General features: G+C 41.2%; 1 protein-coding gene across 5 annotated transcripts in view; it reads right to left on the bottom strand.

The window, feature by feature from the left end:
• Positions 1–19,712, bottom strand: part of LOC134349645 (microtubule-associated tumor suppressor candidate 2-like) — a 452,095-nt gene that overhangs the window by 288,901 nt on the left and 143,482 nt on the right. For all 5 annotated transcript variants that reach the window (XM_063054258.1, XM_063054261.1, XM_063054262.1 and 2 more), the window contains one exon: positions 1,815–4,534. In XM_063054258.1, the coding sequence (XP_062910328.1) occupies positions 1,815–4,160 (2,346 nt within the window). In that variant the 5' untranslated portion in view covers positions 4,161–4,534. The remainder of the gene's footprint in view (positions 1–1,814; positions 4,535–19,712) is intronic.

Raw genomic sequence — 19,712 nt, 5'->3', positions numbered from 1 at the left:
CTATACTGCTGTTACAGTTTACTGAATTGCCCCCTAGTGTGATAAAATGGACTCTTCATCTCACAATCTTCGGTGTTTTGGCCTTGCATGTTATTGTCCGCCTGCACTGCACTTTCTGTGTAACTGGAGCACTCCACTGTGTTGATGCCTTTCCTTGTACCAATTCAGTGCACTGTTGTAATGAAATAATCATTACGGGTGGCATACAGGACAAAGTTTTTCATCGACGCTGGTACACATCACTTTCTGAGGAAACGGAGGTGAGCAAGGCTCATTCCAATCATTTTTTACAGCAGCACCATCAAGAGTGTCCTGACCAGTTGCATCACCGTCTGGTACAGGAATTGCAAGGTATCTGACCACAAGTCCCTACAAAAGATTGTGAGGACAGCTGAGAGGATCGTCGGGGTCTCTCTCACACCCGTCAGAGATATTTATCAGGAACATGGGGCCTTTAGCATTGTCAGTGATCCTTTGCATCCATCCAACAATCTATCTGACCTCTTACCATTAGGCACGAGGTACCACAGCATTAGGACAAGGACTGTTAGGATGGGAAACTGCTTCATTCCCAAAGTTGTGAGACTACAGAACACTCTGGCACCCCACAAGTCTCGTGACATATGAAATGCCAATAGCTTTATATTGCTTACTTTTTAACTTGTGTTGTAAATGTTCCTTGTGCTAAGTGTCAGTCTTCTGGAATATACTTTATTATTTGTTAATTTATTTGTGGTAACATAACTTTGGCTTTGGCCCAGAGGAACATTGTTTCATTTGGCAGTATACAGGTTAATCTCAAAATGTGTATACCTCTCTGCTTTCTCTGTCCCCCAAATCCTTCTCCTCAGTAAATGCTGACACAAAATACTCACTTAATACCTTAGCCACTTGCTCTGTCTCCAAGTGCAAATGCCCTCCATATCCCTGAGTTGTTCTCCCTCTCCTTAGTTACCTTACTTTCCTTATTGTAAAGTGCTTGGGATTCTACTTAACCCTACTCACCATAGATCCATTTAGCCTTCCTAATCATCTGCTTTAGCACTTCCTGCTATCTTTATATTTCACAAAGTCCCTGTCTGATCTTAACTTACGTATGCCCCCTTTTCCTTCCTGACTAAATATACAATTCCTCAGGTCACCCAAGGTACCCTTACCTGACCATCCCTGTCCCTACTCCTTACCAGAACATGCTGATCCTGAACTCTGACCTGCTGGTTTTTTAACAACTCCCAAACGTCAGACATGATCTTGTCTGAAAGCAGTTGCTTCATAGCTCCTGTCTTACCTTGTCATAATTTGTCCTTCCCCAATTTAGTACCTTCCTGCGAGATCTAATTTTATTCTTAGTGACAACTGTGACACCAGAATATTCATCCGCTACCTTGTCTTATCACCTGGCTTGACTCATTTCCCAAAACAGGCCCAGTATGTTCTCTCCCTGAGTTGGATGCTCCACATTCTGCTTCAGGAGCCCCCTTTGCTGCTCTTGGCTGTTTTGCCTTTCAGTCTTAATTATCATGCACATCTTACTTGCTCTCGGCCCTGTCATCTGTTGCCGTACTATTGCGGTTCCCATCCCCCCCTGACACTCTAGTTTAAATCTTCCTGAATAGCACTAGCAAACTTCTCAGTGAGGATACTGTTCAGATGCAGTTCTGATGAGATTTTATACAGGTCCCGCTGCCCTTGAAGTAACATCCATTGTTTGTCCTTAACATGACAACCTGCAGAGGAAGAAAGCATACTAACCACTTCTAATTCTTATTCTGTAACAACTACCTCTGTACAATATGGTTAAACACTGCTCTTACCTCAGTAATGTTCCCCTGCACACATGTTTCCATAGATTCCTTTAATGTGATATCATTAGGAGTAGGAAATAACTTCCCCATCATCCTGGGAAAAGTCTTCTGACCAGGTGGTTTGATTCCAGATGCCATCAAAGTAGTTGTATATATCTTAGTCTTTTGTAATTCTGGTTTATATCTATCATGGGAAAAACTAGGAACATTGAACACTGAGAGAGGCTTACTTTGATATGTCTTGATTTCTTTTGAAACAGAGGGTTTAGCAATTGATTCAGTCCAAGTTGAAAGTTTCGAAGACAGTCCCATGTCATTGTGCACAGTATCAAGTGGTTTCACCTGAACTGGCTTTCGGATATACGTTATAATTCTAGGTCTTACATATTTGGGCTTTGGAATGAGTTTCGCTTCAGTTGTCCCCTCAAGCTTGGTCTGATCATTTGTTGTTGCTTCTCCTTTTTCAGTCAGAACAGTCCTGGGATACTGTAGTATTGGCTTTGGGATTCCACTGTTATAAACAGTTGTATCTGGTACTTTGGAGAATGAGTTCCCCAATGGAGGGACAGAAACAGGTTCGGGCAATTTCAATTTCCCATCATGTAGTAATAAGGGCTCCTCAAAAGCAGAATCTGAGTTGCAATCAGTAACTTGCATGTTCTGCTGAATCTGCTGAACCTGTGGGCAATTCCCAAGAGCAGGATTTGAAGCCATTGAGATTACTGGGCTTTTAGACTGTTGAGGATTCTCAGAAACAGTTGCCGACTGATTTTCCTCAGCTAGGATTAAATTAGTGTTTATTTCATTCACTTTCTGTTGTATCAGACTTTGTGTCTTTCTGGTAGAACATTCTTTGCTCTGCTGAACAAGGCCATTTTCTGATGCCAACGGTACTTCCTCATCCGTAACTGAACCTGACTCAGAAATGTGTTGCACTGTTTTGTCTGACTTGGTGATTCCCAGCTCAACAGACTCTTCCTTTTCTGTCATTTTAGCCACGGTTTTCACTTGACCTATTTTATGGCCTAATTGACTGTTGTCAGTATCAAACGACTCCTTTGCATCTACTCTTCCAATCCCACTGATTTCATTGCCATCGGCAGAATTTTCCATTTGTGGGTCTTCAAAATTGAGGTTCTCGATATGATGCTCTTTTGTGCTGCCTAGTAGACGTTTCTGCTCTGCTTTCTCTTCTGTTTCAGATGGAGCTGGTTGTTTACCAGCATCACCAGACTCAAAATTCTCCACTCCCTTAAAAATATTTATCTTATTTTGAAGTTCAGGCAAAAATTCAGCTGATTCTTGCCAGTCACTCACAGAGGGGCAATCACATGCAGTATTTACTTCACATTGATTAGATAATGCATTTAGGTTTACCTGAACTTCAGGTTTATTGATGGACACCAGCAATTCACCATCTGAACACGCAGCATATTCTATTCTTTCACTCTGAGTTGTGCTTTTTATGTCAGGTTGCCTTTCTACATTTGTCTGTTTCTCTGAGACTGACTTCGTATTTTCTGAGGTAGTTAAGTTAGAATTACACGAAGCTGAGGTCAAGCTGAATGGATCAAATGGAGAAATGGCTCTGACCAGACTGGTTGGTGCATGCTGGGAATTATGAGCACCACTGGCATCTGTGCTGAATTCAGCAATCATTGCGACGTCCTGAGATAAACACCCACCACAACTTTCTTCAGATGCAGTGTTCTCTGGCAAAGTCTCTTTTTTATTAGGTTTCTCCACAGGACTGGAAAATGAGGAGTCCTTAAAATATAGATGATTGAAATGTATTTTCTTATTTTCATCTGTAGCCTCTGTTTTCAAACACTGTAGTTCCTTGACAGCTTCAGTAGCACAACTACTGTTTCCCCTAGAAGAACGTTCCTGTTGAATGTGAGGAACTCTGCTAGATTCACCTGTGACACAATTCCAATTTTCCTTGTTAAGACACTGTGAACTACAAACTTTCTCATGGTGAACCGTTTCTTCTGTGTGTTTGAGTTCTGTACTTTCAATTATATTAGGGAGATGATGTTCTGAAAATTCCAAACTGGCACTTTTGCACAAATTAACTCTTATATCTACTGGCTGAGAAGCCCTGTCTTGACTCAAAGGAACATCCAGAAGTTCACCTTGCAGCATTATATTCTGTTGCATCTGGCATAGCTCCTTCACATTGTCAGCTCTTTTATGTCTCTCTTCTTTTCCTTCTGTTAAAGGAATTTGGGATACTATCTCATTTGCATTGGTGTCACCATCTGTTCTGATTGGCTGCTCATTGTTATTTTTTCTTTCCTGTTTATTGCCCTCTTTGTCAGTGCAGAATGTGCTGTCAATAACCGAAGAAGTCATTTTCTGTCTTTCTTTGTCACTTTAATTTTAATAATAGGCCATTTAATAATTTGTCAATGATAAATGGCAAATATGTTTTTGTATTTTTAGAACAGAAAGGAAGATAAGAACATCACATCAACATTGTATTCATTTCTTTGATAACTTGTTAATAAAAGATCTCATGAAACAGAACATATTGACAATTATTCTTTCCTCAGCCAGTTTGGAGGATCATGAGTACTTTTGACTTCTTCTCATTCCAGTACTCTTCATGTATTATTCCTTTTTCATATTAATCTATTAATGTTACCACTCTTGAAAAAAAATGAACAGATTAGCTTCTTTATTCTTCTTTCTTTCTTTCTATTCCTTGATGCAATTCTCAGTTGAACCTGCAAAAATTAGACACAGAAGCACACTGTGAGTCCCTCCAAGTATATAAAATATAATAACATGCAACACAACAGCTGATGTATTCTGTGGAATTTACCATTCCAAATACAGCGCTAGCATTATTTCTACATTCTAAAATTCAGTCTAAAGGCCCAAACGGACAGAAAAACAAGCTTTTATCCGGTTTTGTAATAAAAAATAATTGTGGAACATGCTCACATCTGATCACAGCAAGATCAAAAATTCATTCTTGTTCACAAAACATTGATGGTATGAAACCGCCAGCAACATTCAAATGTCACTCCATATCTTTTAAGCTATTTCCATTGTGGTATTAGGATAATCCCCACGGTTGCCTTTGTTTTTGTAATGTAAGATACTTCTGAACACAGTGAAACAGCACTAGAATATCAAAGAGCAGATGCATTGCAAAACGTTACGAGGTGCCACGGTGGATAAATATTTAAATGTAGTTACAATTTCTGAGTAGTTGAAGGCCTTAAAAGTGACATTGCCTCAGATCAAACTAACAATGTGTTTATTAAACACTTAAAAATCTATATTTACATTCTCCCATTTCCAGAAAATGTTTAACTTTTGGGTAATGTCAAAATGCTCAGCAAATAAACATCCACTGAACTTCTGACAAGGGTGAAAATTAAATCAATGGTGAGAAATACACTCAATTCTGTTAACAATAAACAAAATCATCATAGTCTTTTGCCTTTTCAACCTCGAATGATATAGTTTAAAATTCTCATCTTGTTTTTCTCAGTTGAAAAAACGTTTAGCACAGTAGTGTAGTGGTTAGCATAATGCTTTACATTACCAAATGTTAAGATCAGACTTCGATTCCCGCCACAGTCTGTAAGGAGTTTGTACGTTCTCCCTGTGACCGCATGGATTACCTCCAGGTACTCTAGTTTCCACCAACACTCCAAAGATGAGTGGGTTAGGGTTAGGGAGTTGTAGCCGTGCTATGTTGGCACCGGAAGCGTGCCAAAACTTGCAGATTATCCTCAGCACAATTCTCACTGATTTGATTGGACACAATAGATGCATTTTACTGTATATTTCAATATTTCAATCTACATGAGACAAATAAAGTTAATCTTTACTTTTATTTCTCCTCATGAATTTGTCAGTCATCATCTCCTTTTAAGAGAGGCTAGACAGTTTGAGTTTGTATTATGTTTAATCAAACATATTTGATGCAGTCTAAGTCGAATCAGCACAGGAGGCCTCAAGTATTAGCAAAGACAAATACAAGTGGAGTGGCCACTGTTGGAGTGGAGCAGAGTTAGAGTGGGGAGGCTATAGCTCATCAGGCTTGGGTGAGGTAAGTAGCTGGTAAGTTCTTCTTCATTCTTCGTCTGTAAGTGCATAGTTAGAATGGCTCCAGGGGTTGTGTTTTGTTCATTGTGTGAGATGAGGGAATTCTGGGAGATCTTCAGCCTCCCAGATAACCATATCTGCACCAGGTGCACCAAGCTGTGTTAAGGAACTGGAGCTGCAGCACCGCTGGAAAATGACATGGAAAGGTAGTAATGGTGGACAAAGAAATTATGGGCAAACTGAATAAGTATTTTGCATGAGTCTTCACTGTGGAAGACATTAGTAGTATGCCAGAGTTCAGGGGGCAGAAGTGAGTACAGCTGTTATTACTAGGGAGAAGGTGTTTGGAAACTGTAAGGTCTGAAGAAAGATAAGTCACCTAGTTCAGATGGACCACGTCACAAGATTCAAAAGGAGGTGTCTGAGGAGATTGTGGATGTATTAGCAATTATCTTTCAAGAATCACTAGATTCTGGAATGATTCTGGAGGAATGGAAAATTGCAAATGTCACTCCACTTTTATTACAAAGTACTTACATCCTTCATATACAAGAGGAATAAAAATCTTTACGTTACGTCTCTGTTCAAATGTGCAATGTGCAATTATAGTCGTTTATAATAAATATTATGTAGAAATACAGTTGCATCAGCATGAATTAAGCAGTCTTCAGGCCCTTTTTACACACTTGTCTTTGTAAATGTTCTGAATAGTGGGAAGTTCACATCTACTGATGTACTGGGCTGTCCACACCATTCTCTGCAGAGTCCTGCAATTAAGGGAGGTACAGTTCCCATACCAGGCAGTGATGCAACCAGTCAGGTGCTCTCAATTGTGCCACTATAGAAAGTTCTTAGAATATGGGGAGCCATACCAAACTTCCTCAACCGTCTGAGGTGAAAGAGGCACTGTTGTGCCTTTTTCACCACACAGCCGGTATGTACAGACCACGTGAGATCCTTAGTGATGTTTATGCCGAGGAACTTAAAGCTGTTTACCCTCTCAACCCCAGATCCATTGATGTCAATAGGGGTGAGCCTGTCTCCATTGCTCCTGTAGCCCACAACCAGCTCCTTTGTTTTTGCGGACGTTGAGGGAGAGGTTATTTTCTTCACACCACTGTGTCAGGGTGATGACTTCCTCTCTGTAGGCCGCCTCATTATTATTTGAGATTAGGCCAATCAGTGTAGTGTTGTCAGCAGATTGGAGCTGTGGGTGGCGACACAGTCATGGGTATATAGAGAGTAAAGGAGGCCTGAGGGGCAGCTTTGTTGATGTAATGCTGAGGCTTCCTGGCATTGGTGAAGCCACACTTGGAGCAGTTTTGGACCCCTCATTTAAGAAAGGATGTCTTGACATTGGAGAGGGTTCAGAGGAGGTTTATGAGAATGATTCTGGGAATGAAAGGCAATCATATGAGGAGCGATTGATGGCTCTGGGCCTATCATCACTGGAATTTAGGGATCTCATTGAAACCTATCGAATGTTGAATAGCTTCGACAGAGTGGATGTGGAGAGGATGTTTCCCACGGTGGGGGAGTCTAGGACTAAAGGGAACAGCCTCAGAATAGAGGTTCAACCATTTAGAATGATGAGGAGGAATTCCTTCAGCCAGTGGGTGGTGAATTTGTGGAACCTGTTGCCAGAGGCGGCTATGGAGGCCAGGTCGTTGGGTATGTCTAAAGCAAAGAGTGACAGGTTCCTGATTAGTCAGGGTGTGAAATGTTACAAGGAGAAGGCAGAAGAATGGGGTTGAGAGGTAAATAGATCAGCCGTGATGAAATGGCGGAGGAGACTCAATGGGCTGAATGGCCTAATTCAGTTCCATATCTTATGGTCTTATATAAGATCCTACGGAGTCTTGACAGGATAGTTGTTGAGATGCTTGCCCAAGTAAGAGAGTCACATACATGGAGAGTCACAGCTACAAAGTAATGGGTTGGTTGGTGGAAATTTCTTCTCTCAGAGGATAGTGAACCTCTGGCTTTCTCTGACTCAAATGGTTGCGGAGAATCGATCATTCAAATATACTGTATTTCAGAGTCCTCGAGCTACAAGGTTTATTCATCTGGTCTATACTAATCTCATTTGATGAAATTTGGCTCGATGTTCTAAACCTTTCCTGTCAGATATCTGTTTATTTATCTATTATAAGTTGTTATTGTACCTGCCTCATCACTTCCTCTGGCAGTCCACGTAAATACTGCTCTATGTGTAGAAGAGTTGCAACACAAGTCCAATTAAATCTTTCCCCACTCACCCTAAACCTATGCCCTCTGTTCTCCAACCCTTTGAAAAAAGACTGTATTCAGCCTATTTATGCCCTCATGATTTTATACCTCTCTCTAAGGTCACGTCTCAGAACAATTTGAAGATAGGTATATATTGAAAAGTCCAGGAATTGGGGCCTATGATGAATATGCAGAGAAGAAGAACTGAGATCAACATAAAACACCTATGATTACATTGATTGATAGGGTAGGCAGTTGCACATCCAAAATGAAAGCAATTTCCACTAATCCCAAAACTGTAGCATTTGTACTAATCTGTTGCTACCTAAAGCAGATGGACTGAGGGCCAGGCAGAGAACAAAACCAGGCCCCGAAAGGAGCTAACTCCAAGTGTCTAATTTTGACTCAGTGCTGCATTCTGCCTCTCTTTGCATGTTTCTCAGTCCACATTCCCTCATTTCTCTTCCTTACACCCTCTCTCTTCATCCCTTCCCAACTTCCATTCTTTCTAATCCCTTCCGACACCACCCATTCACTCTCGCTCACTGCACACATCCCTGGCATTTCAAAACTGGACACAAGAGATGCTGGGCATCATCAGAAGCAGTTTGTCATATCAAGCTAGGCGACCAAACCCGTTTCAAGGGGAAGTGCAGAATGACATGCTGGGAGAAGCACCACACAAATATAAAAACTGGGCAACCATCTGGTGAAACTACAACACAATGACCTGAAATTCAGAGTTAATCCACCACAATGATCACATTACATGAAAACTCTAGAGACCTCTCACAGCTTATCAGGAAAGAAAGTGAACTATTAACAGCAAATAAGGAAAGGTACTAAGAATAATCACACTCTCAACATTGACTGAGCCAAGGGAGTGAATGAAAAAGACAAGGATGAGGTATTTTCAATTACTTCTATCCAGTTAGAGTGAGTGCATGATCTGTCTTGGTTTCTTCCTGTAATTCCCTTTGTTGCATAAACCAGTCTCCACTCCAGGTGATAGCAAGAAACAACTGAGAGCCCTGGATTGGGGAGTCAATAACATCACAACTACAGTGCTAAGGACAAATCATAGTGATCCTCAGTCCAAGCTGCTGTTGTATGGGATCACAGAGCACGAAAGCCCATCAGCTACTATGCTGAACTATTAAAAACTAAGTGGCTACAGCTTACGTCAGCTTTCCACAAAAAGCAGCACAATTCCATTCCTGCTGATTACTAACCCATCACTCTACTGTGAAATGTCACAAAAATGTAAAGTGTCTTCAACAGTGCTATTCAGGGCACTGGCCAATAACCTGCTCACCAGAGCCGAACCTAGATTTAATCAGAACACTTCCTTCACACCACAATACAGCCTTGGTTTGCATATGGGCAAAACAGCAGAATTCCCGATTGCATGAGACAGGATGTAATGATGAATAAAATTAAATTGGTAGGTTGGTTTATTATTGTACAGTGGAAAACTTTGTATTGCATGCCACCCATCCAGATCATGTCTTCACATCAGCGCAAAGCAGTAGTACAAGGGAAAAACAATAAATAAAGTGTTATGATTACAGAGAAAATGCAGTGCAGGGAGACCATAACAAGGTAGACTGTGAGATCAAAATTCCACCTTATCATAGTAGGGGACCATTCCATATTTTTGTAACAGTGGGATAGAAGTTGTCAAAGAGTTTTGGTAAAAATTAACCAAAGGGAATCAAGGAAAGTTATCTGTGGGCTGCCTATCACACAGTTACAAGACATAGCTCCGTTTGTTTGATTCGGTAATTTGCCCTCATCATAAAATCAGAAGTTGGGGATGTTCAACGATAATTGCATAATGCCAGATCCATTCACCATTCCTCACACACTGAGGAAGTCATCACTGTATCCAGGAAGGTCTAGACAAAATGTAAACACGGACTGATAATAATAGCAAGTAAAAATCTTGCCTGAAGAGTGGCCACCTCCAGCAAGTGAGAACTGAGCTATCTAGACTTGATTGTCAGTGATTGCTGAGTGGCACTGTGAGATCACCATTGACCAGAAAATCAATTGGATTGGCTACCTGAATACTACTGGTACAAGAGCACGTCAGGAGCTGTGTTTTGTGATGAATAACTCACCTCCTGTCTCCCAAAAGTATTCCCTTTGTCAACGAGGCGCAAGTCAGAAATGTAATGAAATGACCTTCACTTGGATGAATGAGTTCAGCTCTATAAAGCACTGAAGAAGCTTAACACCAACCAGAGTATCCTATCCGAATTAACTAACATGTTATTCACTTTCCTAAATATTTATTCCTTCTGTCTTTGGCACACCGTGGTTGCAACATCTACAAAGTATGCTGCCATCTTGACAGTACCACCCAAAACGGCAAGCTTTACCACCAAAAAACATGAGGACATTACTATTTAGAAACTATCCTCACTTGTAAATACTGTGCGTCTCCTTTGTCATTGAAGTTCCATATATATAAATACTTTGCGCATATCTTTACAAAGTGGATTGCAGCAATTCAATAGGTAGTTAATCACAAACCTTTCGAGGGTGTTGACCAGATAGCCAATAAATGCTGATTTTGCCAGCAGCAACCTATATTCCACCAATGAATAAAATGATGTTGCTTCTTGCTGGAGATGTTGTGCGAGAAACCTGCCTGATTCTAAAATTTCCCAATGCAATTAATTTTTACCACTATAATGCTCTGGAACAAGACATAACTTTCAAAGCTAACTGCAATTGAAATAATTAATGGACAAAAATAGCAAAACCCATATTGTTATCTATAAACATAAAAGTAATGTTTTTCATCCAGCAACATGGTAATTAATTCATTTTTCACAGTGAGCATCACATTCAAAACAGTGAGACAAATTAATGATTTAAATAATAACGCAGCACAGAGGTGTATTTTCTATTGTGTCATGTAGACTTACAGAGTGAAACCAAAAGCCATACTAAATGCACAATGTCTACTTATTCACAAAATATCTTTGCATTGCAATACATATTTTCATTCTTTACTTCATAAATTCAAAATCATTGCCAGGATAATAAAGCAACCCAAAAGCTTCTGAACAGATCTAAAATCATTTCTTTCTATTAAAAAATGAAATAATTCTTCTTCAATATTTCTTATTTTGCTTTAGGCTGACCTAACTTCCTTACTTTAAGAATAAGCATGTTGTAATGCCACTGCCAGAAGAAAATTAAAGTAGTAGAATAACTCTGCCCTCTTCCTATTGTGATGAGTTCTAACTGAATGCTGAGCAAACTCTAAAGAGAACGTGCATGGCTGGGTGTATATTGGTGTGTATGTGCGCAGTGAAGGAGGAGAACAGGGACAGGAAAAATCAGTTACCACCAGTGTAATTTTTCTTTGATAGGCATGCCCAAAAGTATTTAAATAAATTTCTACAGCTGGAAAGCACTGCAGAAAAATTGATTTCCTTTTATACCTCTCTTTTGCTTATCACTTATCAGTTGGTGCCTTTGAAAAATGGAGGGTCTTTCATTAGTCATTATTTTCAACCTTTTATTATTTGGCAACCTGGAAATCTGCCAGGTATTAGATACTTATCAAATATTTATTTTTAATCAGGTGTTTAGTGTTTGCTGTTTCACAGAGAGCAAAAAAATAACATATTGAAGAACTTGTGCAAACTACTGAGTGGACATAAATTATAGACCACATAATGCTCATTGCATACAGTGCAGTCATCACTTGGCCTTCAAATTTCATGAATGAGATTAACCACAGCTGCAGCTGCACCACTTCCTTTCAACACTGATTTTAAAAAAAACATTAACATCTGCTTGACTTTTCCATGCTAGTCACTTGATTTTTAAAAAATATATCATTACCGCCTAATCTAGCATCCCTGATGCTATCCGGTAGAAACCTGCCTGAGAAGGATTTAGTGAAATGTCAGTCCATTTTGCCAAGACTTACTCTGATTTACTCTGTTATACTACTGTCAACTGGCCAGCAGCAGATGCTGTTTCATTGCTACCTATGGCTGTGTGGCTAAGTACAGCCCCAACACATTTAAAGTTTGCTGATGACACCACTGTTGTGGGCCTTATCGAAGGTGGTGATGAATCAGCATAGAGGAGGGAGATTAAAAAGTTGGCTGAATGGTGTAATAATAACAACCTCTCATTCAAGGCCAGCAAGATCAAGGAACTGACTGTAGACTTCATGAGTAGGAAACCAGAAGTCCATGAGCCAGTACTCATCGGAGGATCAGAGGGAGAGAAGGTCAGTGACTTTACAATGCCCATAAAAAGTACACACCCCCAATCCCCTTGAGCAGAAAATCCTATAAAAGGTAATGGATTCGGCCCAGTACATTGCAGGTAAAGAACTCCCAACCATTGAGCACATCTACATGAAACATTGCCATAGAAAAGCAGCATTCATCATCAAAGATCCTCACCACCCAGGCCATGCTCTTTTCTCGCTGCTGCCATCATGTAGAAGGTACAGGTGCCTCAGAACTCAAAACATCAGGTTCAAGAACAGTTACTACCCTTCAACCAACAGGCTCTTGAACAAAAGAGGATAACTCATTCTATTTCTGGTGTTCCCACAACTGATGGCCTCACTTTAAGGACTCTTCATCTTGCTCTTTATTATTATTTATTTATATCTGCACAGTTTGTTCTTCATTGATCCTGTTTGGTTACTATTCTATAGATTTGCTAAGTATACCCTCATGTATGTGGTGACATGTATGTACTCTGATAATAAATTTTACTTTGAACTTTGGTTCTTCACTCAATGCTGAAACATATAGGCAGTGAAGATGTATGTGTCCAGATGCTCTTCATTCATTACAGCTTTGCATTCCCCTCAAAGCTAATCAATAAGCCCCAAGACCCACACCTCGATATCTCTTTGTGCAACCGGATCCTCAACTTCTTCACTTGCAGACCACAATCTGTTCAGATTGGCACAACATCTTCTCCACAATCAACGTCAGCACAGGTGAACCACAAGGCTGTGTGCTTAGCCCCCTGCTCTTCTCGCTTTACATCTAAGCACAGCTCCAATGCCGTATTTAAATTTGCTGAAGACACCATTGGCATTGGCCAAATCAAAGGTGTTGATGAATCTGCATATGGGAGGGAGACTGGGAATCTGGCTGAGTGATGCCACAACAACAACCTCTCACTCAGTGTCAGCAAAACCAAAGAGCTGATAATTGACTGCAGGAGGAGGAAACCAGAGGTCCATGAGTCAGTCCTCATCAGGGGATCAGAGTGGAGGGGGTCAGTAACTTTAACCTCCTTGGCACTATCATTTCAAAGGACTTGTCCTGGCTCTAGCACTTAAGTACCATTACACTGAAAGTGCGACAGCACATTTAGTTTGTTAGAAGTTTGCAAAAATTCGGCATGTAATCTAAAACTTTGACAAACTTCTCTTGATGCATGGCGGAGAATATAGTGACTGGTAGCATCAAGTATAGAAAAAAAAAGTATTGGATACAGCCCAGCCCATCACGGGTAAAGCCACACCCCCTCACCCCGAGCACATTTACAAGCAGTGCTATCGCAGGAAAGCAGCATTCATCATCAAGGACTCCCACCATCCAGGTCATGCTCTCTTCTCACTGCTGCCTTCAGGAGGCAGGTACAGGAGCCTCAGGACTCACACCACCATGTTCAGGAACAGTAATTACTCCTCAACCATCAGGCTCCTGAACCAGATTGGATAACTTCACTCACTCCAACACTGAACAGATTCCACAGCCAGTGAACTCGCTTTCAAGGACTCTACAACTCATGTTCTCAATATTTATTTATTTATTTATCTATCTAGTGTTAAGGGAGAAATAACTGCATCAAAATATAACCATAATACTCCATTAATACAAGCAATTTAATCGGCTCCATTTGTAAGGGCCTTTCTGCTTTGGGTCCATTGGGAGTAAAATCATGAATCATCTCAGAACTATAAAGTTAATTTAACATCTAAAGTTTTTGGTTAAAAAACGATCTGTTAACATAATGAGTGTTGGCACGTGGCCAAGTGGTTAAGGCGCTCGTCTAGTGATCTGAAGGTCGCTGGTTCGAGCCTCAGCTGAGGCAACGTGTTGTATCCTTGAGCAAGGCACTTAACCACACATTGCTCTGTGACTACACCGGTGCCAAGCTGTATGGGTCCTAATGCCCTTCCCTTGGACAACATCATTGGCGTGGAGAGGGGAGACAAGCAGCATGGGCAATTGCCGGTCTTCCATACAACCTTGCCCAAGCCTGCGCCCTGAAAACCTTCCAAGGCACAAATCCGTGGTCTCACGAGACTAACGGATGCTTATTCTATTCTAACATAATGAGTTTAAAATACAGATCCACTAAAGTTCCTGCAATCTGCAAGGGATTAAAGGTTCAATAAAATCGAAAAAGTAGCCATAAATTTAACTACAGTATCAAATTGTTTTGATTCGTTCTCTCAAAAATGCCAAAACAAATAAGCATTTCTGCCAAAGCAAACATGAATATTACAAATGTGGACTAAGGTAACTTTTGTGTATATAACTAGTATTGAAGGATATCATGAATCAGCTCTGAACACATCTCAGGCAGTGAAAAACAAATTTCACATATTCCGTATAAACCAGTCCAGCTGCAGTGATCTGTTCCAAGTCACCATGGCAACACAAACAGTAATCTGTGCTTAACTGCTTCCCAGCAGAGTAGGCATGCTTTAGCTCTTACCACAGCCCTGTGAAGAGTGGAAATCCTACCTCTGCAGACTTCATTTCACTAAGGAAGCAGAATAGATAGTGCTATCATTTACACTGTACCCTAGGGTTACCAGCTTTTCAAAATGAAGACAAGGGAAACATCCATTTTCACTAATCTGACATTAAAATTATGTTTTGTTCTTCTCATAGGCCTTTGGGAGTGTGAGGAAATTGCAACCCCCAAGGGAAACACACAGAGTCACAGGGAGAACCTGCAAACTCCGCGCGGACAGAACCCGAAAGCGGGGCTAAACCCCAAACTCTGCTGTTATGAGATAGTGGCTCTACCAGCTCATCTGCCTTGCACTGCTATGATTAATTTTTGCATAAAGCTATTTTTATCAAGTTCTTTCAGCGACATTAAAATCTTTAGTAATGGGTCAGATATTTGTGCCACGCCATGCCCAGGTTCCTGATGTTGGTGGTGAGCTGATCTCTATAGGATGGTCAGAGAGAATACGGCTTTTACTTGGCCTGGCCCCTCAGCTTGCTGCCTCTGCAGAAATACTACCCTGCATTCAAATACCACTGGGCAAGGAATGGGTCTTTATAGACTGGGCAAATATGGACAGTTGGTCACTCCACTGCCTTTCCGAACATTAAACCCTACCCTAAAGAGTTTTAAAAACTGTAGTGAGGATGTTCTCCATAGTTGTTCACTACAATAATATACTGGTTCTTTACTTGTCTCAGTAAAGAATTCCCTAGTTTAATCATAATATTCAGTTTAATTGGACTCTCCCCTCATACCAACATTCGATCCAATCTAATTTCAGTCTCCTCTAAATCTATGTCTTTCAATGCACCACTGAGACCAATACAACTCTCTGTATCCTTTAATATCCTACAGTCTAATCTAAATAGTTATTGGTGCCATTCCTCTCTCCCTGCCCTATCTTCTTCAGGTAGTCCCTGGAGAGAAACACTTCTCAGATCCAGTCATTGTGAGAAAAACACTACCTTTTTCAGTCATGCAGTACTGGATCAGGAATTATATTTTTGAAGGTAAATAGTGCTATTAATGTCACCATAACCTCGAGATTTAAGCACACATCATACCAAGCTGCCACAGAGCTATGACTCTACAACTCTCAAAGAATCAAACAAGCTTCAGTTTACAAATTCATCAAGATGTCTTTAAATTTCAGTGAAATAAATATGTTCATCTTTTGCTTCAATCTAATAAGACTCAACAAATTTACCAAACATCAGATCGCAAAGAGCATCAATCCTGCACTTATCAAGTCTAGACATAACATTTATGAGCCACAGAAGATCACTCTACCTTCCTTTTAGATTGATATTATCCTTCTCCATTACATTGCAAGAAAACTCAGAGGGAAATTAAGATAACATGCAATCAAAGCTTGGATAAATGATCATTTGCATAATGCTTGTTCCAAAGCCTTGAAATGGCCACTGTGCCTGTTTTTAAATTATTACAGAAACTAAACTTATTTTAAAAAGTGCCCCTTTGGAGTAAGTAAGTAAAATAACTGGTGTGTGTCAGTCAGAGATCCATGAAATTCTAATATCTCTCTAGTGTTTTTTTCATATTTCAGCAGCTCTTACATCATCCTGTTGGGTGGCTAGTCCTGTCCTTTAACACCTCAAGTGTCCTTCTGTGGCTGAAGGTTAACTTAAACTCATGATCTTCTCCAGAGAGACCACAGCATGTCCATGCCTATTCTAGTCATGATTTAGAATCAGAATCAGAACTAGATTTATTATCACCGGAATGTGTGGTGAAATCTGTTAACTTAGCGGCAGCAGTACAATGCAATACATGATAATATAGAAATAAATAAATAAATAAATAAATAACTCTGGGGGTGGGTGGGTGTGCATTGAATAGATTAAAAATAGTGCAAGAACAGAAATAATATGTTTTAAAAGTGAGGTAATGTTCATGGTTCAATGTCCATTTAAGAATCAAATGGCAGAGGGGAAGAAGCTGTTCCTGAATCACTGAGTGTGTGCCTTCAGGCTTCTGTACCTCCTACCTGATGGGAACAGTGAGAAAAGGGCATGTCCTGGCTGGGCCATTAATAATGGACGCTGCCTTTCTGAGACACCATGCCCTAAAGATGTCCTGGGTACTTTGTAGGCTGGTGCCCAAGTTGGAGCTGACTAGATTTACAACCTTCTGCAGCTTCTTTCTGTCCTGTGCAGTAGCCCCTCCATAACAGACAGTGATGCAGCCTGTCAGAAAGCTCTCCACGTTACAACTATAGAAGTTTTTGAGTGTATTTGTTGACATGCCAAATCGCTTCAAACTCCTAATAAAGTATAGCCACTGTCTTGCCTTCTTTATAAGTACATTAATGTGTTGGGGCCAGGTTAGATCCTCAGAGATCTTGAGACCCAGGAACTTGAAATTGCTCACTTTCTCCACTTCTGATTCCTTGATGTGGATTGGTATGTGTTCCTTCATATTACCCTTCCTGAAGTCCACAATCAGCTCTTTCGTCTTACTGACATTGAGTGCCAGGTTGTTATTGCGGCACCACTCCACTAGTTGGCATATCTCACTCCTGTACGGCCTCTCGTCACCACCTGAGATTCTACAAACAATGGTTGTATCATCAGCAAATTTGTAGATGGTATTTGAGCTATGCCTAGCCACACAGTCATGTGTATAGAGAGAGTAGAGCAGTGGGCTATGCACACACCCCTGAGGTTCACCAGTGTTGATCGTCAGCGAGGAGGACGTGTTATCACCAATCCGCACAGATTGTGGTCTTCCGGTTAGGAAGTCAAGGATCCCATTACAGAGGGAGGTACAGAGGCCCAGGTTCTGCAGCTTCTCAATCAGGATTGTGGGAATGATGGTATTAAATGCTGAGCTATAGTCGATGAACAGCATCCTGATGTAGGTGTTTGTGTTGTCCAGGTGGTCTAAAGCCGTGTGAAGAGCCATGGAGATTGCATCTGCTGTTGACCTATTGTGACGAGAGGCAAACTGCAATGGGTCCAGGTCCTTGCTGAGGCAGGAGCTCAATCTAGTCATAACCAGCCTCTCAAAGCATTTCATCACTGTCGATATGAGTGCTACCAGGTGATAATCGTTAAGGCAGCCCACATTATTCTTCTTTGGCACTGGTATAATTGTTGCCTTTTTGAAGCAAGTGGGAACTTCTGCCCGTAGCAATGAGAGGTTGAAAATGTCCTTGAGTACTCCTGCTAGTTAGTTGGCACAGGTTTTCAGAGCCTTACCAGGTACTCCATCGGGACCTACTGCCTTGCGAGGGTTCACTCTCTTTAAAGACAGCCGAACGTCGGCCTCTGAGACGAAGATCACAAGGTCATCAGATGCAGCAGGGATCTTCACTGCTGTAGTTGTGTTCTCCCTTTCAAAGTATGCATAGAAGGCGTTGAGTTCATCTGGTAGTGAAGCATCGCTGACATTCATGCTATTGGGTTTTGCTTTGTAGGAAGTAATGTCTTGCAGACCCTGCCAGAGTTGCTGTGCATCTGATGTCACCTCCAACCTCGTTCAAAATTGTCCCTTTGCCTTTGAAATAGCCCTCCGCAAATCATACCTGGTTTTCTGGTACAGGTCTGGGTTGCCAGACTTGAATGCCACAGATCTAGCCTTCAGCAGATGATGTACTTCCTGGTTCATGCACGGTTTTTGGTTTGGGAATGTACAGTAAGTCTTTGTAGGCACACACTCATCCACTCAGGTTTTCATGGTCAGTAACAACTGCAGTATACTCATCCAGATTCAAAGATGAATCCCCGAATACAGTCCAGTCCACTGATTCAAAGCAGTCCTGTAGGTGCTTCTCTGCTTCCCTTGTCCAAACCTTCTTGGTCCTCACTACTGGTGCTGTGATCTTCAGTCTCTGCCTATAGTCGGGGAGTAGAAGTACAGCCGTGATCAGACTTCCTGCAGTGAGGACATGGAATAGCACGGTAGGCATTCTTGATGGTGGTGTAACAATGGTCCAGTGTGTTGTTTCCTCTGGAATTGCAAGTTACCTGTTGATGGTAATTGCTTGTGATTTTTTCAGACTGGCCTTGTTAAAATCTCCCAAAACGATGGTGAAGGCATTAGGATATGCTGTTTCGTGCACGTTGGTCCCATTGCTTAGATCATCTAAACCCTGCGTGACATTGGCCTGAGGTGGAATGTAAACTGCTACCAGAATGACCCCAGAGAACTCCCGTGGTAGGTAAAAAGGATGACACTTTACTGCCAAATATTCCAGGTCTGGTGAGCAGAATTAGGACAGCACTGATATATTTGTGCACCAAGAAGAGTCGAACAGGAGGCATGCTCCTCCACCTCTGCTTTTGAGAGACTCTATAGATCTATCCTGACAGTGTATAGTAAACCTGTTGATCTGAATCGCTGCATCTGGTACGGAAGAAGTTAACCTTGTTCTTTGTGACTTCATGACTACTGTCCCATCTTAGGGTTCATTAACAAAAATGTTAAGGCAATAGAGAATATGTTACAGTACAGTACAGATTCATTAAAAATATAACTCTTAACAGGGAACAAAAATTCAAACAGTTCTGGTCACCCTATTATAGGAAGGATGCTGAGGCTTTGCAGAGGGTGCCGAAGAGATTTGCTAAGATGCTGACTGGATTAGAGGGTGTGTTGGACAACCTTGGGTTATTTTCTCTGGAGCAGCAGAGGCTGTGGGGAAAACAGATGGAGGGCTATAAGATTCTGAGAGGCACACATGGAACAGACAGGGAGTATCTTTTTCCCAGGGTTGAAATGTCTAATACCTGAGAGCACGCATTTCAGGTGAGAGGGGGCAATTTCAAAGGAGATGTGAGGGGCAATTTTGTTACACAGGGCAGTGGGTGCCTGGAATGCACGGTCTGGGGTGGTGGTGGA

The sequence above is a fragment of the Mobula hypostoma genome, chromosome 7 (genome assembly GCF_963921235.1).
Source record: "Mobula hypostoma chromosome 7, sMobHyp1.1, whole genome shotgun sequence".
Lineage (NCBI taxonomy): Eukaryota > Metazoa > Chordata > Chondrichthyes > Myliobatiformes > Myliobatidae > Mobula > Mobula hypostoma.
The sequence above is the reverse complement of the archived record's forward strand: the minus strand, read 5'-3'. Positions and strand labels throughout refer to the sequence as shown.